Here is a 26,223-nt window from a genome sequence, read left to right as displayed (position 1 = left end):
AGAATTATAATTATAATTATTATGTTCTTGGTTAAGTACGAGGAGACTTTATGTATTGTTTTTTGTTTTATTGTTCGACTATTAATCGGTAATTTTTACTCATAGTTTGTGCTCTTGTACTATACTACAACAAATGGTTTCGGTTGCTCTTATTTTCTCTTCGTTTCATTTCGTTTGTTTTTTGGACATTTTCAAGGTACAATTTGAATTGATTTTCTTTTTTCTTTATTCCATATATTTAAGTTTTTCGTTTGGTTTTTTTTTTTTGTATTTATTTTTCACTTTTAATTTTCGTTAAAATGTTGGCACTGTCGCAAAATTCTAAACATTGATGAAAAAATTCAACACTCAGATATACAATATACAATATGTAAAATTGTGTGTGTGTTACTTAAGTTTAAAAACGCACTCCCGCTCAGCTGCCACGCCCCCAAAATGCAATGGGGCGACTTTATAACAAATGCGCTGCCAAGCAGCTAATTTCGTTTCCGTATATTTTCACATGTAAAATGTCTGAATGGAAAATGCAATTTTCAATTTCCAAATTCCTTTTCATACACTTTAATTTTCAACTCGTTTCGCGCACAATAATCAGCAAACATTTATTTATTCTTTTGTTATTTAAGTTTAATAATCGTGAATTATTTACTTTTTCAAAATGGTCAACACACAAATTATTCGTATTCGTATGTTCCGCAATGAAGGGACTTTATAAGGTTTATTTAATTCTTGCCATTATTATTTTTTGTTTCTTACTGACTGAGGCATTTAACAATTAAATGGCTTTGATTGCAAACATTGAAATTACTTATTTAAATTTGCATTTCATTGGGCTCAGAATCCGTAGGGTTTTAGGCAAATCGTGTGCGCTTACAATGAAGGAACTCGTTCCGTTTTAGCTGCCTTGTTTTTCTTAATTGTTTTTATCAATATCAAAAACGTTGTCCACACTTTTTTGTGATTTAAAAACATCAGACTGTTTTGTCATAAACCTTGCAATGAATCTGTTAGTTGGGAATTGTTTATAAACCCAGCATTAATAAGACAAGTTTGGATCGGGGGCTGTCAAATATTACACGAGCTCCTTAACATCGAGATTATTAACTTGTTTTTTCTAACAAATTTGTAATAAACTCTGAATTTGGTTTTCTTTGTTTATTTTTTACACCAAGTTTAAATACAATTTATATCAGCGCGGTTGACGGCTGACAAAATCTTGCAGAGCTGTTGATAACAACGAGCGCGTCATACGTGGCGTATGCGTTACCTATGTCAAATTCCTGAACTTACCATCACAAGTATTTCGACTGTACTGCACTGTGGTCATCTGACTCCTCCACCTTCATCTCCACTATAAAATCTGTACAAACATTATCAAATTCAACTCCCGATTTGTTATTCCATCTCTCGGATCTTCCATAGTCAAATATCCTTAGTCTCTTCGAGCCAAGTCTCTGCTTTGCCAAGCTCGACGCCTTGCCGAACTTTAGTTCTACAATTTAATCTTCAACTCTTCGGTACTTATTTTCGTTCGTTTCAATAGATTTCGTTTCTATTGAATGTATGTTTGTTTCTTCCCCATTTTTATAATATTTTTCTTTTGCGCACAGCCTTTTTTTCGAAATATTTCTGCTTTGTATTTTACATTTTCTTTCATTTATTTATTTTTGTTTTCTTTTTGAATGGTCACCTTATGAACCATTGTTATTCGTGATGACGACACCTGATAAATTTTTGTACCAACATTCATCAAGGACTTGCCTTATTCTTCTTCATCTTAATCTTCTCAATCTTTGCACGTTTCAACGTTCATTTTTTAGAATATAATTTTCAATTTGTTTCTGTTTTTTTTTGTCTTCGTTAAAACTCTTATAAGCTAGACAAAAATTAAATATTGCAAAAGAAAAAAAAAACAAACAAGACGAACAAACCGTTAATTAGGCGCGCCTTGAGGCTTTTTTTTGTTTAGTTATATTCAATTTTAAGTTTCTCTTTTATGCTCTGCCTCCAATCTTCGTCAGTCCCCCGAGGTCGTGTTTCTGACATTTTCATCTTCTTTTTGGTTTTTTTTTTTCGTTGCTCAAAATAATAATAAATATCTGCTTCATCGTTTTGTTGTTTATTTCGCATTTTTAGTATTTAATAATCTGCTTGCAACTTCAACTTTTGTGTGTATCATTTTTACATTTATATGACTTGGCTTTTCCATATATTTATATCATAGAATATATATATATATATAAATGGTTTTCTTAATCAAATTGTTTTTCGTTTCTTTTGTATATAACAATTACACATTTATTTAGTAAAATTAAAAAAAAACTATGCGCCTAAAAACAGTTTTGTAAAGTTTAAACTTTATAAATAACGCGATTTCATATTTTTTGTGTTTCTGTTTTGTGTATTTTCTCTTTTTGTATTATTCATTTATTATGGTATATTAATATTACTTCATATTCAACTTGTTTTGACTTGGCTTAGGAGTTAATTACAAACATGTACATAAGGTATTACAGTATATGTATATATATATATTTGTATATGTATGTAGATATATTATATATAAATATATTTCATATATTCTTTTAGTGGTTGTGTGTGTTTGAATTATTTTCCATTTGCAAATTACTGCGAGACTATTTCTTAATTCATTTTTGTTTTTTCTTGCGTTAGACTTAACTAGAAATTATATCTTATATTTATAGTTATTTTAGATTATTTTTTATGCTTCATATGTATGCGTGTGTGTGTTTGTTTGTGTTTGTGTGTGTGTGTTGGACAACCAAAGTAGGAAAAAGAGTTTTGCTTTGTTTCTGTTTTGTGTTTGTTTTGTGTGATTAGACTGGATTTAAGCCGATCCCTGCTCTTCGCACTTGTTCTTGCGGCCATCCTCGAGGACGTTGACTGGGACCAGCTCAACCACCGAAACAGCCTCGGCTGTGGTTGTTGTGGACGTGGAGGAGCTGGTGGTACTGGCCGGCGACATGTTGTCCGCATTGCCCGGTGGCGGCGAACTGGTCGCAATTATTGTTGTTGGCGAGTCCTGACATTGATGATGACTACAACTATTACTACTACTACTGGGTGGCAGCACAAAACTCTTCCCCACAAGCTGATCTCATTTGAGTTCCGTATCCGATGCTGGCGTCCAGCGATCGAACTCAATGCCCGAATCCGGTGACACGCCCGTTGCCTTGGCCAAATGTGCGGCCATAAATCCGCCCGTTTGCATGCACTTGCAGTCGGCTGCAATGCAATTGCATGAGAATTTCGAGCCCGAGCGACCGCAGCGGGCGGCAGCAACTAGGCTGGGATTGGCACTCAACGTTGTGGCCGAAGAGCAGCTGGCCACTGACGCCGCCGACGGACTGCCGCCCTCGTCCATGGCCTGACCGTCGGAGCAGGAACTGAGACGCAATTGGCTCTCAAAGGACTGCAGCTGATGCATGAAATGGAAGTTGGGCGAGACATCCGGTTTGCGTGCCCGCACCAGCATGAAGGCATCGTTCAAACTGAGCGCCCGAGTGTGCATCAAATAGGCGAGCGTCACCGTCACCGAGCGCGACACGCCCGCCAGGCAGTGAACCAGCACTGCCGAATTGGCACGACGAGCTTCCTCTGGAAAATATGAATTGAAAACCGAAGTTAGAAATGAATTAAAGTAGGAAATTAATGTAAGCTTACCTATAAACTGTATGGCGGCTGGAAAATGCATGGCCACATCCTGGGAATAGTGATCAGTTATGGGTATTTGTAGATACTTTATGACGCCCAGCTGCTCAAACTCATTCGGCAAATCGGGTGTCACATTCAGCACATACTGGAAAATCGAAACGAAATATGATTAGCAATTGTTTTATTTATAATTTATCATCTTTAAACTTACTTTAATGTTGTACTTTTGCAAAGCATTCGAGTCACAGCTGTGCGAGGCGTTGCCCAGAAACAGGCCGGGCACTATTTCAACGGGCACCTCATTGAAATTATGATGATGATGGTGATGATGATGATGTGTGGTGCTCTCGCAGTCCGAGGATTCGCCGGAGCTGCTACATGCCGAATCGGAATGTGGCGTGGAAATGCGTAGCGATCTGTAAAACAAAGTTGTAAAGAAAGGAGGTTATAAATTGTTGACATAAATGTGGAGCAGTCAGAAGAATAGTAGCGAGCACTCTATTAAAACAGATAAGATTCTTTATGTTGCCTTAAGAGTTAAGTATTTAATAAATAAATGAAACTATTGGCTGCTGCTTTGGTAATAATTATTTTCTATGTAATGTGGTGAGTTCCCAGGTTCCCAGTTTATAATAGCAAAAGTTTCTTTACAATTCTTGTAGAAAATTTGATCACGTTTATATAAAAGTTGAAAGTATTAATATAAAATTACTAGTGAAGAACTAAGTATCAAATAATTAGATAACTTTAGTAGTTAATACTTTTTGAACAGATAAATCGAGCGATAAAGATAATCAATTTTCTTTAGGGCGATTCTATCTCTAGTTAAAAATGTATCAGCTTTAAAATAAGCTGAAGAAGATACAGCAAAAACAAATAAAAAACAATAATAATTCTATCGCTAATTAACCATTGCTTTAAGCAGACATTGAGATTTAAAAATAGCAAATATCATTGAAATTCTTTCGACTAACTTTGCGGAGAGTTTTACACATTTTAAACTTTAAATTATGAATTTCAGTGCTAAATGACACAATATGTTTCCATTGTGTTTTAAGAACATCAGTGGATGTTGTCACTAAATGCTACCTACGAAATATTATTATTTTATTGAAATAACAAATATAATTCCCTATTGCAGAAGGACTAAGGCCTTCAGACATTTCTAGGAAACAATCTTTAATTACTTTATTACTTTAAAAAGGAAATAATGAAGAACCGATTACCAATTTCCAATTACCAATTACCTATTTATTCAATTGAATAAATAAAAGAAAAAATAATTCTTTTTAAATATTTCTAGTATCAATTATGTGTCCCCGAATACTATCAAGTTAGTTTCAAATATTATGTCATCGAAAAAACTTACCTCAGACCCATCAATTGATCGGCCTGTGTGTTGCGACTAGATTCCATTTCTTTGCTGTGCGCCTGGTTGTCGTCCTCACACCATTCCGGAAATGCTTGATGAAAACTGGAGAAGCCATCTGCAAGCACACACCGAAAAAAAAATAAAGATACATATGAAACATTAGATACAGATATAGATACTGAGAGAGATACAGATACAGATATAGATACGCAGGTTAAGTTTACTTTTGAACTATGCGGTAAGTTTGTGTTTCGTTTTTTGTTTTGTTATGTTTTTTTTGTTTGGCTTTTTGTACGCTTGAAAAATATTTCGTTATGCTTGGCCAAGTGTGGCCTTTTGGTCTATGGGTAAGACAACACCTACAGCAGCCACTCCCCTCTTCCCCCTTCTTCCTACCACCTTCCATGAATGTGTTGCTGTGAAGCGTGCGTGAAATTCTTGCAGTTTGTGCGGCTCATTCATAAAAAGAAAGACGCAACGACTTTCAATTAGAAACGGAAGTGGCCGCCATACGAGACCAGAGAAAGACAGACAGACAGAGAGAGAGAGAAAAGGAAAATCGCGGCAAAACGGAAATGCTGTTTCTATATTTATGCACAAGTATCGTATAAGCCGGCACACAAACTACGAATACGAATATGAGTATGAATATCTATTCATCCATCCATCCATCCATCCAGTCAGCAGCTACAAGTATGATGACTCGCTGCGAATTGTCATAACACAAAACGGAAGCTTACAATTTCCTACTTGGCGCATAATAAATGCGATTCCGCATTTGAAATTGAGCAAACAGCACAGCACAGCACAGTACTGGGAAAAGCCAACACACACACACAACAATAACAACAACAGCAGCTATAAGAAAGAGCAAGCAGTCGTCGGGTCAACGGGTTGTATACGTGTTCAACGCCTTGCCGAATATGCGGGCAAACTTGCAGCAGGTATAATGTAAGTGGGGAGAAGCAATTTCTCGACCCGCACAAGTGTCCAGAGCACTCCAAGAAACAAAATCAGCATCAACATCAGCAGCAACAGAAGCAGAAGCAGAAGCAAAAGAGTGATCCAAGGGCTATTGGAAAACTCAAAACTGCATTTGATGGCAATTTCCGTTGCAACAGAAAATAGTGGAAAATTGTATTACACAGACCAGCTTCCCTCTCACTCTCTCTCTTCTCTCTCTCTCCCTGTCTGCTTTGTAGCCCATTTCAAAATGCAAATAAACCGATTGACATGAACAGGACACAAAACGCGGAGAGCGACGTAAGGATGGAACTTCGTCTACATATGAAAATTGAATGCGGCTGAACTGGCGTTAATAGAAAATGGGATATTTCCAATTTTGGACATTTAATCGATGAGCCAAAGCGCTGTCAGTTCTGAGAATGGATAAGGTCGTGTCTAAAGTCTGAAGGTAGTCTTCACATTGAGCTCGAAATAAAGTATATTCCATATGGAAGATTTTAAAAATATTTTCAGTATTTTACACCTCAAATTTTAAGTTTTCAATTAAATTATTATTATTATTTTAAACTTGAGTTAAATTAAATTACAGTATTTTTTAAATATCAAGTATTAATTGTATTTAGTATTTTCTAAACGCTGAACGATTATTTTCAGTAATTTAATTGAAATACATTTCAAACTTTATGTTTTAAATATAATTATATGTTTTCGGCATCTCAATCCTCATAAACGTTAAATTTAAAATCTTTAAATTAAATTTCAGTATTTTTTATATATCAATTATTAACTGCATTCAGTATTTTTAACTACTAAAAAGTGTTTTCGGTATTTAAATTGTTATACATTTGAAACTTTAAGTTTTCAATTAAATTGGATGTTTTTGGTATTTCTTTAGTATTCTTTAAATATCGATTCTTAATTGTGTATGTTAATTGTATGTTAATGCAATACTATTTCAAAATTTGGTTTTCATTTAAATTACATTCTTTTAATGCTGAAATTGAAATAAAAAAAAATAAATTTATAACTTAGTATATTAGCAGTATCATAGTATATAACATATACTATAATAGCTTACTACTGCTTTTATGTAACCTATTGAGCTTATTGATTTGCAGTTAACGCCTTTTAGCGGGAAATTGCAATTACTTAAGCGCGGCTACCGCAGAAGCGTGCCATAAACAATATTACTAAGTTGATAATTCATTGGAACTACATTACATTCATTGCTTTCAACAAAAGCTTCCCGCATGCTAAAATCGGCTAAACTTAGTCAGCTACAGTTGAAATATATGTATGTGTTTATTTTGTTGTTTTTTCGAGTTATTTTCGAGCTCAATTTGAGGCTGGCTTTCTACCCACATGTGGCGAACTCTGCGGCACAGCGTTTGACAATAGAAATTGTTTTATAAATAGAAATTTATTTGATTTTCAATTGTGGTTTTGGCATAATTTGCGCGTGTTGCGCTTCCTGTTTTTGGGGAGTCGCAACGGACGTTCGTTGTACGTGTCCGGCAGTCTGCTTCAGTTCAACCGAACGGATGAAGGTTGTTCCACAAAACGATTGCGACTGCAACGCACACACACACACCCGCATACACACAGTGCGTCATCCGCCTGAGAGGGGGAGGTGGAGGGGGAAGTGAAACCTGACCGCAGGCCAATTGCGAGTAGGCAAATTAATTAGCCTGGCCACCCAATTGGGCAGAAACTACGATCCAAAACATAGCACAACGAAAAAAACCCCCTCATCCAAATAGAAAAGTGTATGAAACTCAAGTCGAGCGACCGCTTGTCTAACTGTTTACGCGACAATAGTGCGCCTACGTCATATCCGTTGAGAGCGAAAGAGAAAGAGATAGAGAGAGAGCCCATTGGGGACTAATAACTAGGCAAATGTGAATGAATAGCGCTTCAATGCTCTGAGTGTGTGTGCGTGGGCGTATTACATATGTGTGTGCATGTATGTGTGTGTGTGTGCTGGGTGCTCAAGTTAAGGCACAAGCAAAGTGAGCTAAAAGTTACTTAACTCACGTTTTTGCACCTTGTAGACAACTCTTTGCAAACGGGCATAATGAGGCAGTCAATAGTTAAGATCGAAAAAGATTCTAGTTTGATATTTTATGACAAAATTCATATGCTACAAATAACTTTGCAAAGTATTCTTAACTATAAACTACAAGTAATAAATGTATGGAAATAAGATTTACTTTTCATTTAAGTTCAAAAATGGTTGAAAATGTAAGTTATTATGTTACAAAACAGATTTGAAAAGAATATTTTATTGAACATTCACGCCCTTCTTAAATTTGTTGTGAATATAATTTCAAATTTGCAAAACTACAAATGTAAAATACTTAGAAATGAATTTCAAATTTGATATAATTTGCGAAGAATTCCATAAATATTTCAGCGCACTTTTTCTTAAATTTTCAAAACTTAAATGATTATATTTAAAATGTTTGAAAAGAAATTTCAGTTTTCAGAAAAGTTCAAGAAATATCAAAATTGATATTTTACGTAAAAATATAAATGATTTTTTTTAATTTTTTGTAGATAAAGACAACATTTAAAAAAGTAAATAAACTATATTTGAATCAAAATGTTTTTAGAAATAAATTTCACTGCTTCTTTTTAGTTCAATAATAGATGGTATTCGATATTTTATACTAAAATACCTAAGTAAAGAATACTCTTTAAGAAATCCTTTCAAAGAATTCACTATACATTTTTTAAATCATGCTCCCATTTATAAATATGAACTAGGTAAAAAGCCGAAGAATTTCAAAATAGTAATAAATTCTACTTATTGTTGAAGACTTCAGCCTGATCTTCTGACTCCCAAATATTTTGGCATTCATTGAGTGCAGCGCACTTGACAGTCGAGCAGACGCAGCAAAAGCTCAGCAAACTGGACGTGTTCTTGCTCATTTTGTTATTTTTGTATTTTTTAACTCACAGACAGACAGACGGGGCAGATGGACAAATAAACAGGCGCGGTAGATAAGGCAGAGACAACAACAACAACAAAAAAAAAAGTAAAAATAAAATCAAATGAAATAAAAGCGATAAAAATTATAAACAAACAAACAAATAAATGGCAACAGCAGCAGAAGCAGCAAAAGCAGCGTCGCAGCGAAAACAATGAATGGAAAAAAGACACGATTCCCTCGCTATCTCGTTCACTCTCTCGCTCTCTCAATCTAACTGCATATGTCAGTCTCTGTCGCACTCTCTAGCGAGAATATGGAAAAAGCGAACGAACTGCGACGACGACGACGACGGCGACTTTTTCGCCAGTTGTAAAAACTGCCATGTATTATTTATAATGTTATTTGGAAGTGTGTTTGTTGTAGTTGCTGTTGTTGTTATTGTTATTGCCTTAATAAATAAATAATCCAAATTTTGCGCTTAGCATGACAAGCACATCCCGTGGGCGGTGGCTGAAAATATTCCAAAAACAAAAAACAAACTCGAAACTCAACTAACCATGGGTGGGAGACTTTTGGAGTTGTAAGCAGAGTGAGGTTAGAAACCAAGTGAGAGAAGAGTGGGGGAGAGAGGAGTGAGGGAGAGGGGCGACACACACTGTCAAGCTGAAATCCGGTTTTAAAGCCCACAATAGACACAATGACAATAAATAGGCAATATGTATGTATTTTAAGTAGTTTGCGCTTCTCGCGCAGCTCACAAATTGTTAGTGTTATTTATTTATCTTTATTTTTTTTTTTGTATTTTTTCAAGTTTACATTTTTCACGTTTTGAAGGTCGTTTCCACAGTGTGCTCTTGTCATTATTGTTGTTGCTGCTGCTTTTGCTGTTGCTGTTGCTGTTTATTGTGTGAACTCATCAATGAAACAATACACAGCGAATGCGACAACACAAAACTGTATACTTAGAGAGATACTATATAGCAGATATAGTATATGTTGATACAGCAGAGGTAGACTTATATGGTGTGCTGACTGTGTGATAAAACACTTGCGAATATTCATTCGCATTCATTCATTGTGAATATGAATGACGATAAGAGAGATGGCGACCTTTGAAATTGCTTTTCTTTTTAATTTTGTCAACAATATTTGTTGTGCATAGTTTTTGCTTCAGCTGATGCTTCAATGCTGATGGTGTTGGCAATTAACTTTGGCTCTGCATTCTAATATTCTTGCGCTTGCCACTCAATCAATCAATCAATGAGGCTGTAATCAATCAACTTGACTATTTAAAATGTCAACTGATTGCGGTGGGCGAAGCAAAACCAAAAAAAGGAGAGCGACACATCAAAACATTGTGTGGCAATTTCTTAACAAATTAATTTTACATGCGCGCTGCTGACAAATGGCAAAAAAAAAAAAAAAGAAAAAGTCAAAGGCAACGAGGGAAAAGCCCTCGAAGAAAACGCAAAGTTAACTCAACAACTTTTTGTTGTTGTGCAATGCATTAAATAAATTCTCATCAAAGGCGGAAGTGGCAGCGTCATTAATATGGTTTTGCCTTTCGCTTTTCCATATTTTTTAAACCTCCCCCGCACCTTCGCCCTCTTGCATTTCCCATTTGTTTATACGGCGGGCAGCTAAAAAAAATGTTGCTCCAAAAATAAGCACAGCCAACGCTGGAAAATTTGGGGCGTCTGTGGAAATGTAAACAAAATGGGGCCATTTCGGGTTGTTTCTTTGCGCTTCTCTGTATTTTTTGTACATTTTTTTTACATATATATGCGAGTATATATATGTTTTTTGTACGACAAATACATGTGTGCATATCGCCCGATTATCTGTCGAGTGTTGTTGTTGTTGCTGTTGTTGTATGATGCCCCATTCTGAGTTCTGAGACCGCCAGACTCGAGACTCGAGACTCTCTGTGTGACTCATTGACAAATAGCATTGAACTGCAGGCGATGTTCGCCGTTTGTCGGCTGTTTCATTCATGGAGCATGGAGCCAGCCGTGCTATATACTTGCTTCTTATGTATCGCTATATATGATACATATATATACACGTATATATATTTATAGTACGCGCCATTGTGCAACACATGGCTGACTGCATTTGCTATGATCGAGTAAGTGACTGAGGGGAGCACAAGGCGGAGCGGGGACGGGGGGCTGGGAGGAGTGTTGGCTTTGGGGTGGCATATATGCATCAACGCATAGGCGGAAGCGTGCTCAACAAACAGAACGCCGCCATGGCCACACACATGGCGTATGCGTAATATTGATTTTATTCCTCGTTCATATGCATATGTGTGTGAGTGAGTGTGTGAGTGTATGCGTGTGGTATCCACAAACAAATCCTTATGACAAACAGAGCAAATGCGTAGCTAAACAGCAAAAGAGGCATTATCGAAAACGAAAACTATTTGGAATGCATTTAGCGGCGGATTCCATGGCATCTGCTCATGCATGGCATTAAACCATTAATACACTCTATATACTTTGGGCATGCCAAGCGGCCATTATTCCATTTGAAACAGTTTCAGAATTTATGTGGAAATTCCACTGAAGCAGAGACCACAACAATGCAAATGGGAGTAAATGTATCACATCATCAATTATTTCGAACGAATTGCATTTCGATAGCAAATTTGACGTTTGTGCATCGCTAGTTGTGGTTATCGATTAAACTGGCAGTGCGATAACACCAAATTCGCAAACCGATAACTTTGCCCACACACATCAATTAAGCAGTGTGTGAGTGTCAGTGTGTGTGTATTGCATGTGGATGCCATTCCACTGTTTGAGCACTTGACGTAACGACGTCGACGTCGGCAGTTACAACAGCAGCGACAACGACAACGACAACAACGCCCACGCGACATAAACACAACGACAACAAGAACAAGCAAGCAAAGCCGCTGAAACCACCTACGGTCATAATACCAAAAATGAACGTGGCTGAAATTGTATTTGCAACAACAACAAAAGCAACAGAAGCAGCAGCAGAAAACAACAACTACAACGCGCATAGCACAACACAAAAAAAAGTAACCAAAATTCTACATAAAGCAACGCCCGCGCTCACCAAAATATTTATTGGGAATGAGAGAGGTGCGAAGAGAGAGAAAGAGAGCGAGAGTGAGACAAAGGCACAATAGCGAGAGCTCAGCTCTGAGCTCTGAGTACAAATTTTAGCATAGACAAAAACCGGCGCACAGCTTTTGCTTATATTGCTGCTGTTGCTGTTGCTGCTGCAGTTGGTGGACTTTGGGGCGTGTACACCTGTTATACACACACACATACACATACACAAACATTGGCACACAAACATAATTGCTGAAAATGAAAGAGAGTTTGCTTTTACATAAGCCGATGTTGTTGTTGTTGCTGGTTGCTGCTGCTTGCCTTCAAAGTCGAACGCGGCGCCCAAAATGCCAAAATGCTTTTTATGAATGAATGCGCAGCGAAAGAAGAAAGAAAAAAACTATGCGCACATGGTGAAAGAAAGCAAAAGATAAAAGGCAAAATGGCAACGAAGAGTGAAACGGAGACAGAGAGACAAAGCGAGACAGCACGACGACTTTGTGAATAACGGACAAAGCTTAGCACGCAACTATTTGTTAAATGGCAATTTTGCATTGAAAATGAGACGCACACACACACACACATACAAACACAACAAATGCGACAAATACATGTGTATAACAAATGAGGAAAAAAGTCATGGCCCCGTGTGTGTGTGTGTGTGTGTTTGTGTGTCTTTAGAGTCTTTCATTCCATTTCCATGCCATTCATGCATTCAATTGAATTCGTTGCCACATTTTTAGTCAATTTAATGCAATTTGCACACAGCAACTGACAGAGAGAGGGAAAGAGAAAGAGGGAGAATGCGAGGTGAGCTTTAAAGCTGACAGCAAGCTGACGTTCGACATAATTTCCAGCAAACTGCGATGGCTTCCGCATTGGCAAAGCTGAGCAGCTGAGCAGCAGAGATGCTAAAATGCCGCTCGTCAGTTGGTCAGTCGATCTGTTGCACAGCCTCTTAACTAGTCAACCACTCGTTCTACATTGTTGCACATGCTAATCGCTGTGCCACAGTCACGTTGCAAGTGTGAGAAGCGGCAAACAGTAGCGACAAAAGCTGCGAGAGAACTTTAAGTTTAATTGAGGAAAAGAATGCTATTAAATTTTTGTAACTATAATGATATATTAACTAATTTAAACAAGTAGTTTTCTTTAAATTTAAATTGCTTGTGAATAAATTCTCCCTAGAAATAAGTTTTCTAAAATTCTTAAACTACAAAATCTTGTGACCTATTTATGAGAATTTTTACTAAAATTTGTTTCCTCACAACTCTTAACTGATTATCGATTTCTGAGCATTTAAATACCACATAGATAACATAAATTAATCCTTTTCCTACTTGACGTCATCTAATTCTTGCTATGCCAACCAATCATAGACTTAAATTACAACTATTCCCATTTTGCTTTATTCCTAGCGAAACTTTCGCTTCATTTAATATTTCCCAGTTGGCTTAAATTGCCATCGAGTTCTTTTGATGGCATATCAAGAGCGAGTTTACTGCGTCGCATAAGCAAATATCTTTCGGCGTTTGCCAAACAATTAAAGCACGTTAGCATAAAAACCTCCAACCATCAACGATAGACCCAAAACATTTAAGACTAATGACAGAGTTTATATTGCTTTTGTTTTTCTATTTTTTCTTGTTTTTTTGTTGTCGTATACGCAATATTTGAGGGGGTTTATATTTCTAACTGTTGTCGTTGTTGTTGTTGCTCATCTCATCGTGGCTGCTGCGGTTCAGCGTGTTATTCTGGCCAAAATGTCAAACTGCGTAAGCCACGCAGCTTATACCAATAGTAGAAAAGGAGGAAGGGAGGTCGTCGGGTCTATCTCTCTATGTAGGTCCTGGCCTTTGAGCAGCTATAAATAACACGGAGCAGCTTTCGAGGTATTAGTCGAGAACGTCCTGCGGGACCTTTTTGCCTTGGCTAGCTAGCTAGCTAGCTGGCTTTTTGGCTGTGCGTTCTGAAAGCTGCCGCACATTATTAATTAATTATGTATAATTTTGTAATTGCATGAAATTTGGCAACGTCGCGCCCTCCAACCCGACGCCCACGCAAATTCACGCACACAAACTTTACAGTGCCGAAATGATACAAAAAAGTGTAGTTGAGCTAGCAGGAAAGAGAGGGAAAGGAAGAGAGAGAGAGAGAGAGAGCATAAAATCCCGGATAATTGAAACTCTGTTCGTATCTCTCACAGCGAGAGAGAGAGAGAGAGAGAGCGAGCAAGCATCTGTAGCTGTAACTGTTAAACGTTGTATCTACAGCAGTAAATCTGTATCTGTATCTGCATCTGCAAATGTATCTGTATCTCTGTGTGTGTGTGAGTTTCCGAATGTTTTCGGCAGTAAGTGGTGATTGGGGCTGGTGGAGATTGGCAAATGGGGTCAAGTTTAATGTGCAGCTTCCTGTTGCTGTTGCTACGATAATTGCAGATGGATTAGCTCTCGCCTCGTTGCCTCGCCCGGGGCATGCAACAAGTGCAGTAGCAAAAAGCGAGACAGAGAAAGAGCGAGCGAAAGAGAGTGAGACGGAAATGCCAGAGAGTTGGAGTCGCATTTTATATCAAATTTATTGATTTTCCGTTCGGACATTTCCGTTGCTGAGTGCCCCACGCGCCAGTTATGCAAACGACGACAATGCACGACTTGCAGATACCCTGTAAACGTTCTCCCTTTGTCGGGAAATAGTTGCAAGGCTTTACAGTTCACGGACTAATGCATAACAAAGGGCAAAACAACAACAACAATAATAATAACAAGAACAAAAACATGAAGAGGAAGAAGCAGAGCATACACAGTAGCAGCTTCAACCATCGTCATTTACTCAGAATGCGCCGCCATTGAGCAACGTGCCCAGAATTTCATTTCGAAATGAAATGGCAAAAGCGCACAACAACAACAACACGAAGAGGAACGAGAACACGAAGAAGCAGAAGACAGCAAAAGCAGTAAAACAGCAGTCTGGAGCGGGAAGCGGGGGGAGGGGGGCAGCATTTATAAATATTGCATTCGAGGCAGATGAAAACATGAATTGAGCAACGAATGTGCAACAAAGGACCAAAGCAACTCAGCTGAATTCCGTCGAAGGCTGTTAAAGCTTCTAAAGAAACGACGAACGCAGCACTTAGCAATACTCTTGAATAAGATTCCATTCCATTCTTTACGCTCCTAATAAATGAAATTCCATTGTTATCTACGCATATTTCAAGCAGTGCATTATTAGTTTGAAAAGCAAGTTTCTCATTAAATTCCAACATTACTTTGTATAATGCAAATAAGCTATTTCTCTAGTGGCTTTTGGTTTCCTCAACATTTGCTTCACATAATTCAGCTAGTTTTTGAAACTTCCGTTCTGAATTCCATTAGTTTAAAGTTCCATCATTTGCATTCTCATAAAGTTAACTTGAACCCAACAAAAAAATGTGTTACGATAAATTTCAATAAAATATAAATTTTCAAAAGTTTAGGGACAATATTTTCGGGTTGCCTTTCGAGCTGCTCCCAAAATGCAGAGAAAAGCAGCACAGCAGGAGATGTTATGTGGGGGAGGAGGAAAGGGCGACGCAACAGGATGGCAACTGTCAAGGGGGCAACAGCAATGTCATTGGATGCGTACCACGAAGCAGAATCAGCAGAGCAAAGAGAGAGAGAGTGAGAAGTTTGAGCGTTTGTGTTTGTGTGCGAAAGCATCGAACAGAAGCAGCAAAATATCAGCGGGGAGTAATATAGAATGGAATGTACAGATATTGAACGTTCGACTGTGCACACACAAAAACCAAGCAACCTTAAGATAGAAAAGAAAATCTATGATTGGTAATGTTTACACCACAAAAAAATACAATTAATTATCGATATCTTCACGTGTGGATCGTAGTTTGCACATGTTACAAGACGAGTATTCTGCATTTATTATGGCACACACACTCTCTCTTTTTCTCTCTCTGTCGTCTTTCCTTTCCCTCTTGGCTACAATTCCCGTTACAGATCTCACCCATTTTTTCCCCATTCATTTGAGCGTCTACTAACAAGAACAAGAAGAGCTCAGCTCAAAACTGCATTCATCGCTTGCCTTAAGCAGAGACACGAACCACGCACACACGCACGCACAGAACACGCATACCACAAAATACAACTTGCATTAAAAAAACTAACAAACAGAATCATTGTCGCTCTGTTGCTGTCTCATTCACACACTCGCACTCGTACCCTTTTGCTCCATCTTCTGCTTCCACTTCTTCTTCTTCTGGTAGCTGCTGCTGTCTCGTTTGGAATCCGCTGCTAATTTGCACTTTGATGAAATGCGTTCGTTCATGTTGTCGGTGTTGTTGCTGCTGTTGTGGTTGCCTTCGCTTGCTGCTGTTATTACTGTAGATTTATGCATGCAAGCGCACAGCGACGTCTACAACAACAACAACTTTCAGCTCCATTTCATTTCGATGCCGCCTTTTCACACAACCACACACACAAACATATGTATGTTTGTTTGTGTGTGTGTTTGTCTTGCTCCTTTTTTGCGCCGCAGCACAAGCATAGCAAATTCAATCGTTCTTGTCTTCGCTTTATATTGTTTTTTTTCCTTTTTTTTACTTTGTTTGCTAATTCCAAGAATACAACAACAATTTACGCGTTCGTCGGCTCCCCCGCCAAGGCAGGCGAGTTGCTTGGAATAGGGATAGGCAGCAGCATAAGTGGGAGGGAGAGGACCAGAGTCAAACGTCGTCGTCGACGTCGTCATCGTTTGTATTTCGCAATGCGCCACTGATTCCTCGACTTTTTGACTCTTCCCCCATTCTGCGCTTTTGTGTTTATGCTATGTGCAACAGCAACAACAGCGACAGCAACAGCAACAACAACAACAACAACAGCAACGCCCTGGAACTTCCGCTGAAGTCATGCGAGGAACGCTGAGGTATGCAACACTACAAAATACCCCAACACGCCCTCGCACTTCTTTTTTGCGTACTTTTGTGCTTTTGACCGGAAGTCAGTCGCCTCGTCGTCTTTTGGCGTCAATATTTTTTATTTTGCAAATATTTGCACACACTGTTTGCCGTAAGAGTGTGTGCGTGTGGCGGTCGGTCGATTACACAGCCTCCGCTATCGCAGGTGGCGGCTCTGAAGCAAGTCAATGTGGGTCTCGCCGTTAGGCGGCTGCTTAATTAAAACCCACACAAACTTTGACCCAAATCCAGCGACAAAAATCTTGTTGCTGTTGTTGTTGTCTGTCTGTCTAAGCAGCAGCCGTAGGCCGAGAGTATTTCGACCAACAAACCGACAGACCAACAAAACCAAAAACCCAACCAACTAACTCCAACTGTTCCGTTCCAGCTGTCCAATGTTGTCAAATGATTTTTTTCTTTTCGACTACCTTCATGACAACGTGTGTGTGTAAGTGTGTGCGAGAGTGTGAGATTGCTGTATAAGACGCCAACGTAATTGATGCTGTGTCTGTCTGTTCGTCTCTGTCTGTCTCAGTGTGTCCACTTTGCATGTGGGCAGCATCAGCATTGTGGTTGTTATTGTTGTTGCTGTTGGTGTTGGTGTCAACGCCGAAACCTGTGTGCACAGTGTGATGATTAAGCCGAAACTCAAGTGTTTTATTATTTTTGTGAATGATCTCTCTTTCGCATTAAATTCTAGGGCTGGCCAAATTCAATTTTGGCAACTGGTATGACACATGAAAATGTCGCTGAATAAGAAATGCAATTTTCAGACTGCAACTGTTTGCGCACTACTGTTTGAGTAACTCTCTCTCTCTCTCTTTCTCTCACTCTGAATGCAATTCAAATTCAGCCGAAAAAAACTCAGCTATGCATTGCTGTGTAGCCAAAGGCGTTTGCGTTTTTTTCGGTGAAGGCAGACGAGTTGCAAACTGTTGTAGGAGCTTTTAGGGGAGAGCGAGAACGAGAACAAGCGCAGCATCGTCTGATGAATTATCATCAAATTGTAATGATGCAAGCTACGGCCTTGGCCACAGAGATATGAATACACAAACGTGCTGCTGCAGCTTTGGCTTGTGAGAAGATGCCACGTGTTGGGTTGTGTTGTGTTGTGTTGTGGAAAGAAATCGAGGCGCAAGCAGAAAGAAAACTTGTGAAAATTGTTTAGGCCCAAAAACAAAATTAAAGCAAGTTGTCCACAAATGAGGCAAACAACTCTCCAATGCTGCAGCAAGTCGACAAATATGTAGAGGAGAGCTGTTGGCAAGTTGGGAAAATGCGAATGCGGCGTTGCGACGCGTGGAAATGCATACCACAGACTTGGTTTTTTATGGCGACAACGCGACGTCGCAGTTGCAGTCGCAGTCACAGCAACAGCAGCAGAGCATGCGCAGCCAGGCAGCCAAGCATTTCTATAAAAGGGTCGACGATGCAGCCAAGTCGCAGACGCAGCAACGCACAGACAGAGTCTGACTCGTGGAACAGTGGAGCAGCTTTGTATCCGCCTGGCTATAAAAAAAGAAGCAGAAAACACACACACACACACACACATACAGACAAAAACGAAAAAAAGAGAACCAGAACCAGACGAGTTCTCCCGACAGACATTGGCCTGTGTCTATAATTTGAACTCAACTTCCAACTCCCCAATAAAAGTGGCAGCAGTGGCGACGTCGCCGTCGCCGTCGTCGTCGTTGGCGTCGGCATCGAAGTCGACCGCAACGCATCGTTCGTTGACTTTACGTTTGCTAGGGTCAGCGCAGAGAGCGAAAGAGAGTGAAAGAGAGAATGAGTGTTGATCATGCGATGGGTTTGAAACTTTGCTAAATCTAATTGAATTAAATTTCGTGCAACGGAAGCGCTTAGTTTATGAAACTCAACTCAACGATTACTGTCTGTGTGCACTGCACATTGTGTGCACTCTCTCTCTCTCTCACTATTTGTCTCTCTGTCGCTCTTCTGTCTCTTTGGCATAACTGTGCCACTTGCCCCCATATCTTAATTGTTTTAATTCTGAGAAATGCATACAAAGTGGCATTTAATTAAAATAAATTTCGCATCAGCAGCATCAATGTGCATAATGCATCCGGACTGCCTTAATAAACTTGCTGCTGCTGCTGCTGCGTACAATCCTGCCACAGTCGTTGCCACAAGCCCTGCCTCAGCCTGCAACAGACAAGCGGAAAGACAGAAGCACACAAGAGAGCCGCATAATTGCCCGACTTGATTAAATTTCAAGGTTAATTAGCGGCCTGAGAGAGTGAGAGAGTAAGCGAGCTGCCGAACTGTGGCGGCTTGTGGCAAGCTTTCTGTTGCCAACTTGGCCAGCGCCTTTTTCGGGCTGTCACAAAGGGAGACAAGATACAGATACATTTGTATCTTTGACTGTCCTTTAATACAAGTTGACGCTGTCGCTAAAACGCTTTAGACAAGGTTACTAATCGCATTGCCACGATTATTATCCATATCGATTGCGTGCCGTCAATTCCTGCAATTCATTATCACATTCCAGCCATAGATACATCAAGGCCAAACTAACATACAAACATATATGTGTATGTAAGATATATTGTATTGTTCATATTGTATATTGCGATTTACCATTTGCATTCACAGAATGAGAAAAAAATGTGGAGAGTCAACACTGCGACTTCCCGAACCCAACTCCGACCCCCCCGAAACGATAAGATAAGCCAACTTTCGGAACCGGGAATGAGAATGGGAATGGGAATGTGAATGTGAATTGGTTTGCAATAGAATGCTTCTTATCATCTACCTACCTACGTACATATATACACTAATGTATGTATAGCTAGTATGTATGTACATTTATGTACAAATGAAAAATGAGAATGAAATACACGGAAAATGGTCAACGGAACAATGCGACGACGACATCATTAAGTGCAACGGATTTGCAACAATGGCCGGCCACTTGAAGCATCCTTTTTATGTTTTTATGGTGCCTCAACAACAAGGTGCCAGAAATTTCACATTTCCTTTTGTGGAAACTCGGGTTAGTCCCCGGGAAATTCCAGTCATAAAAATCTCTTTCGCGCGTCCCTTTTTGGCTAATTACCGGTGTGTTGCTGTTGCAGGTAGAGGAGCATAAGGATCAGCGGCTCAGCTCTAGGCTCTGTGGCTCCTTGACGTCATTGCGACCTTATGTTATGCTAATTTGCTGCCTTTTTCTTTTTTTGGGAGAGTTCTATTTTGGAAACGTGTAAATAAAAAAGCAAAGTTTTTGGCGGAGAGAAGGTGGGAGGAGGGGAAGACTCTAGAGCCGGTCCATTGCTTGACGCCCTATTGTCAATTTGCGATATTAGCACGCTGAATGGAACGTGCGTACGTCAGCTACGGGAAGCTTTTTTTTCGGCCTATGAGCGGAAGGGGGCAAAGGAGCAGAGGGCGCAGCACAGACAGCTGCGAACGGAAGGGGAGCAACAACAACAAACAACACAACATACACACACACACACAACCATACGCATTGGGGCGCTTGTAAGCGAGCGGAAATTGAAGTGATAAAAATAAATATGAAGCCAGAGTCGGTCGACAGCAGAAGCAGCAGCAGCAGCCAGATAATTATATATTCCTTCTAATACATATAGACACACACATATATACAATGGATATAATGGATTTTCTCTAGCGATTTATGCGGCTTGAAAGCATAGAAGGGCTTGGGCGTTAACTGAGACAACTTTAAAAATGAATAAACATAAAAAGCATATTTACTGAAGAACTCGTGATTTTATGGCAGTAGATTAACGACTCTTTAAAGATACATCCAATATGCTTCTCTGAAGATGTGCTAAACTTAAGATTAAAGACACATTTTTCTCAGAGAAACGTCTTTTAATTTAAAATTCTATCACAAGCATTAGTTTCATTCGATTGAAAGCAGTATAAAAACGTTTTTCAATGACAGCAGAGAGATTAGCACTTTTCCAAATTTCTAATCAGCTCTCAGCTGTTTATTTTATTCGTAAAAACTGCCAGCTTAGCAATTTGTCAATTTCTTCTAGAATGCTAGAAATTAGTTCCCTTTGAATACACCTGATAATCTACACTATCTAGCATGCCGCTAGCATGCATTTTCTGGTGAAATCAATTCAGAGAGTGAACAAAAAAATTCCGGCACCCAAACAAGTTCAAAGCGTCAAATTAATTTATAGGCGCCGCTAAAATGTTCCTAGACTCTTAAGCTATTTGAAGATCATTTTATAGTACTCGTCTGTCTGGTTGTCTGGCTGTCTGACTGATCGACCGACCGACCGGCTAACCGACTGACTGCCTATGTCATTAATCTATTCATAGACCTGGCGCTACGCTTATCAGCAGCCCATACACCTTATAGATCTGTATAAAAAGATCTCTCATGTCTCTCGCGCTCTCTCGGTTTTTCCTCAATAAACATTTCATAAGTGTTCGTTCGACTAATAATAACATTTATAATAATAATAATGCATAAAATACCGAGCAGCGAGTGTGTGTTTATTTATGGCATATTATGATTTGTTGTTTAGCATTTCTCATTTGTTTTGATTTCGTGCTAAAAATGCCGCAACAAAAATAAAACAGAAATGCGTAAGGCCAACAAAAAAAAAAGAAACCCGAAAATAAATAAATATTTTCGTTTGCTATTGTTTAACGGGGCAATTTGTATTTGTATATTTTATTTATTGCTGAAAAATACTTGTGACTTGGGCTCAGGAATTTTTCAACACACACATCGTACAACAAGAATTCCAAGTGGTTTTCCCTCTATGATTTATGAACTCACCTTGCAGCGCAACCACGCGACATCCGTCCTGTTTGAGTCGACGATGGAGAACATTGATTGTTGCATCGTTGCCATTGCCAAACATTGCACCGGCAACATCTTGAGGCTGTTGTTGCTGTTGCTGTTGTTGTTGCGATTGGTAGCCAGAGACGCCGACATCGTTGTAGAGTATAAAGAGACTGACGTTGTAGCCCATCTGTATGCGAACCTTAAGCTCGGGCGATTTGATTGTGGAGGCCAAATCGATCTTGCCTGCGGCAAAGCGTCGTAACATTATGCTCGGTATGCTAAAGTTAACAGCGCTGCGAATGTGCGACTCGCTGTACTCTTGAGAGCCGCGACAGTCGAGTATGATCAGCTCCTTGGCATCGTAGCTGGTTCTCAGCTCTGATTGGAGCCACTCTTTGGTGCAGTACTCGTATTCGGTTTCCGGCATCTTGAAAGCTTTTTTGTTTTCTTCAGCACACCAAATACTCTCCACTCACAACAACAATAAACTCAAAAACTCTACGCGACTTGACTTCGACTTCGACTGCGACTGTTGACTTTAACTCTCCGCTCTCCGGTCTCCACTCTCAAGTGTTTCTAGTTTTTGTTTTTGTGTTTTTTGGGTAACTTTTTCACAAAACTTTACAACTTTTGCTTACAACAAAAAAAGTTTACATCATCTGCTGCGGCTGCTGCCAGGCGCACATTTTATTTTTTTTTTTGTGTATTTCTGCTGCTTCTGCTTTGCTTTCCTTTTTGTGTTGTGCTTCTCACTCGCATACAAACATACACACAACACACATACACACACGCGCACGCAAACGCAAGCAAGCAAATGAAACACAATTTTTTCTTTTCGTTTTTTACAATTAAATCTTTTCCAGCAACTTTTTTTTATTTGGTGTGTAGTGTTTTCACTCGGCTTTTGGTTAAATATAGTATTAGAATTGCATTTGTTTATTTGGCATTAGTTGTTTAAGTTTACACTGTGTTTTTGTATCGCACTCCAATTCTTTTTCGTTCGTTTCGCTTCTTTTTTGTATTTATTATGTTTTGTTGTAGGCTCTCACACACATTCACACGCACACTAGCCCGCCAAATCACTACCGTGTATGTATCGCTGTAACTGTATGTGTGGTGTATGTTGAGCAAATGAAATAAACAGAGCCTAAAAAAACGCGCACTGACCGACACAACGAACAACGTGCGAGCGCGCCACAAGCGACAAGATACAGATACGCTGAAGGAATGAAAAAATGGTTTACAGCGCTAGTCGAACGAACAGGCTTCTGTTAGCTACACCGCTGTTAAACGACTGCTCTCATCTGCTGTTAATGCGTTCGTATGTTATCTCACTCTAGCGCTGAGCATTTATGCGGCAGCTACCTCACTGCAAATTATTTCTTATGTATGTGCTTATGTATGTATGTGTGCTGCTGTTCTGCTTCTCATCTTGAGGTGTTTCCATGCTGTTGTACTCAGCAAGTGCTGTTATCGACGTGTTAAACTCTACATCGTATACTTGTCGGCTCTGTTAAAGAACCTGAGAGCGTAAACACTGTGCGCCCCGATAGCCCAGCAGGTAATGTCAGCATGGAAAATGTGCTGAAATGCGACATTAGATATTCCACGCCGAATACGTTATGCAGGTGAACAAATTAATGAATATAATAGAAAAATTTGTATTTAAATTAATTATAATTTTATTTGTATAGTACAATTGTTGTTTCAATAAATATTTGTTGTGTTTCGAATATAAAGCTAAAAATTCCTGCTGTGCCAACATTCAAACCAAATCGGTAGCCTGCAACAGCAGCACCCACATACAGACGCATAAAGAGAGAACAAGAGATTTACAGAAGGTGAGCGTGCACATTGCGCCCACTAGGAAAGTTAATGGAAGAGTTTAGTATTGTAATGCGTAGCAGTGTTATCGACTAGTATACATTTGTGATTAAGTCATTTCATGAAGAAATTTCTATCTGCAGACGGCAATTTATTACTGCAAGACTTTATTGATTGCTTTTACTTAATGCGCTATTTGGCATCAATAAATTTCCAAGCTGCCTCATTGCGAGCGCTGCTCACCTCTCTCACATCTCTCGCACACACTGATACACACACAGACGCACTCTCTTTTTCTCTGTCTTGCTCTCGCGCTCCCACAATAGCAGAAATCTTGCATGTGCGCATAGCACGCTCACAAGTTTGTGTAAAGTTCATTGATATTTTTGTGCATTGGTATGCGTTGAATGCGTGTGTTGATTCATTGAGTTCGCAGCAAACTAGCAGCCTGATATATGACAGTGTGTGCAGTATGTACATGTATTCGTACATAATGTACATACTATATACATAGGTGAATACATACAAGCATGCATGTAGGTATGTATGTGCTTAGTCTACACTTCAACGAGTGCTTATGAATGCGAAACAACTGATGCCAATGTGTAAGGAGGAGGGGGGAGTAACTGGAGAGCAACTCAGTGGAAGCTCAACTAGGCAAATGTTGAGCGGGGCGGGAAGTGCGGCTTTCAAGTGTATCGAGTTGTGTTGAGTGCGAAGTGGAACGACTTGCACCCAAAACTCATCAATGAAGTTGGAAACCGTCAACGAACTCGCACACACACAGACACACGCACACACACACCCAAACACACAAATATGAATACGAATACGAAGTTCGCAAGGACATTGCTGGCAGCAGGGTCGTTTTTGGAGACTAGCAGAATGTTTAAATTTATAACCGTGACCCTGATATTTGCAAAAAAGCACCAAGAGCAACAGCAACAACAACAACAACTACAAAGCACACACACACACACACAAGCCAAGCACAAGAATTTCAAGGATATGCCTATGCGCGTGCAGAAAATTTCTCCAAAAAGTGCCCCAAGTGACAGACCAAACGAACCCCACAAAAACGGAAACTCAGCGCAAAGCGCAAGCGCAAAAATAATGTGGTGGACTGAGGGGGAAGGGGGGCATAACGGCACTGCGAACTTGTGGCCCAAGCTTATGTACACACGCACACACTCACACACGTATGCATGCATGTATGGGTGTGTGTGCGTGTGTGGAGAGCACAACGTGCTTTTTATGTACTCGACGACGACGACGACAGCTGCAAATGTGTGACTTGAAACAGAAATTTTCATGAATGAAAGTCCCACGCAAAGGCAAATACAGTTAAGCAGTCCCAACCTCGCCGCCCCTCACTTCGTTCTTCATCACTCTCCGTCTCACTCTCGTAATCTATGCGAAACCCACGCGATTCTCGCAAGCGAATCTCGGGTTGCGGAGTGGGGGGTTTTTGAAAGACCCTCAGGATTGCGCCTGACACGCCTGGAAATAGAAGCGCGGGGGTGCGCGCATGAAAATGCGTGGGACTTGGCCAAGTTGAGAGAAAATTGAAAATTAGGTAAGCCCTGCGGTGAAAATTACGCGACCTGGCAACATCAAAGTGCAGCCAACAGTCGACAGTCGACTCCTCTGTCGACGACTCTGTTGACGGCGTGGCCTTGACGCCCGACGCCCACAAGGTCAGGTTGGGAGCCAACTATATAGCTTGATAGTCCGATGGGTGCGTCTATTGACGTGCCCCAAACAGTCCCCAGATAAGCCAATCTAACTGCATAGCGTAGTTTTTTTTTTTTTAGCAGGTAGCTGACTAATGCACAGTGGAGCACTGAGTCACCTCAACTAAGCTTGAAAAAAAAGGAAACGGAGAAGTGAACTTTAATTGCCCGAAAGTGATTTGATTTTATGAAATAGACAAAAAGCGGACAATGACTTAACAGAATGGTTTATCTATAATGACTGACTGACTGAATTGCATGGTTTATCTATTAGTAAGTGAATAAACTTAGAAGTCAACTGTCACTTTGAGATATATAAAGGTTAGATACCTGATGAATTGAATTGATCAATTATATAGAAATACAGTTGGTGCTATGCGGGTAATTCTGGGAACTCGAAAGTCTTTCGCGGAATGTTCTTCAGTCCGAAACGAAAGCGAAACGAATCAATGACCAATCTCATATACAATATCTAAATTTAGTTGCATCTAGAAGTAATATTTCTGAGAACAAAAAATTCCGCTTCATAAGTATTTGAGCTGAAATTATAACAACATATGCATAAAGTATTTTCTAGATCAATAACAATTTCTTACTTCAATGGAAATAAACTGAGATTGACGTACACAACTTTCCAATAGAATTCGATTGTTTTGTGATTGACTTTTGAGAAAAGTGAAAGAAAGTATTAAAACTTTACTTTACATAATTTTAAATATGTGGTTTATAAATTAATTGTGTATTATATATCATATATATCTTGTCTAAATATGATTCACATGCTAAAGTAAATCTTTAATACTCATAATACTCAGAGAAGAAGATTCATTTCTTTGTCATTACACTGTCTGTTCTTAAACTTCAACATTAATCAGCCAGTGACTAATTATA

General features: G+C 39.4%; 1 protein-coding gene across 1 annotated transcript; it reads right to left on the bottom strand.

The window, feature by feature from the left end:
* Positions 1 to 2,764: 2,764 nt before the first annotated feature.
* On the bottom strand, positions 2,765 to 23,010 carry LOC133846519 (dual specificity protein phosphatase Mpk3). The gene is made up of 5 exons (XM_062281539.1): positions 21,767 to 23,010; positions 5,045 to 5,162; positions 3,887 to 4,091; positions 3,685 to 3,820; positions 2,765 to 3,618 (listed from the first exon to the last, which is right to left on the bottom strand). The coding sequence occupies exons 1-5, from the start codon at positions 22,200 to 22,202 to the stop codon at positions 3,119 to 3,121; spliced, it is 1,395 nt and encodes a 464-aa protein (XP_062137523.1). The 5' UTR covers positions 22,203 to 23,010; the 3' UTR covers positions 2,765 to 3,118.
* Between the last annotated feature and the right edge of the window lie 3,213 nt (positions 23,011 to 26,223).

The sequence above is a fragment of the Drosophila sulfurigaster genome, chromosome 3 (genome assembly GCF_023558435.1).
Source record: "Drosophila sulfurigaster albostrigata strain 15112-1811.04 chromosome 3, ASM2355843v2, whole genome shotgun sequence".
Taxonomy (NCBI): domain Eukaryota; kingdom Metazoa; phylum Arthropoda; class Insecta; order Diptera; family Drosophilidae; genus Drosophila; species Drosophila sulfurigaster.
The sequence above is the reverse complement of the archived record's forward strand: the minus strand, read 5'-3'. Positions and strand labels throughout refer to the sequence as shown.

Coding starts and splice junctions, on each gene's coding strand:
- LOC133846519 (XM_062281539.1), bottom strand. CDS start 22,202: ATGCCGGAAACCGAATACGAGTACTGCACCAAAGAGTGGCTCCAATCA. Junction 5,163..21,766: donor TCGCGTGGTTGCGCTGCAAG/GTGAGTTCATAA, acceptor GTGTGCTTGCAG/ATGGCTTCTCCAGTTTTCAT. Junction 4,092..5,044: donor GATCAATTGATGGGTCTGAG/GTAAGTTTTTTC, acceptor TTTGTTTTACAG/ATCGCTACGCATTTCCACGC.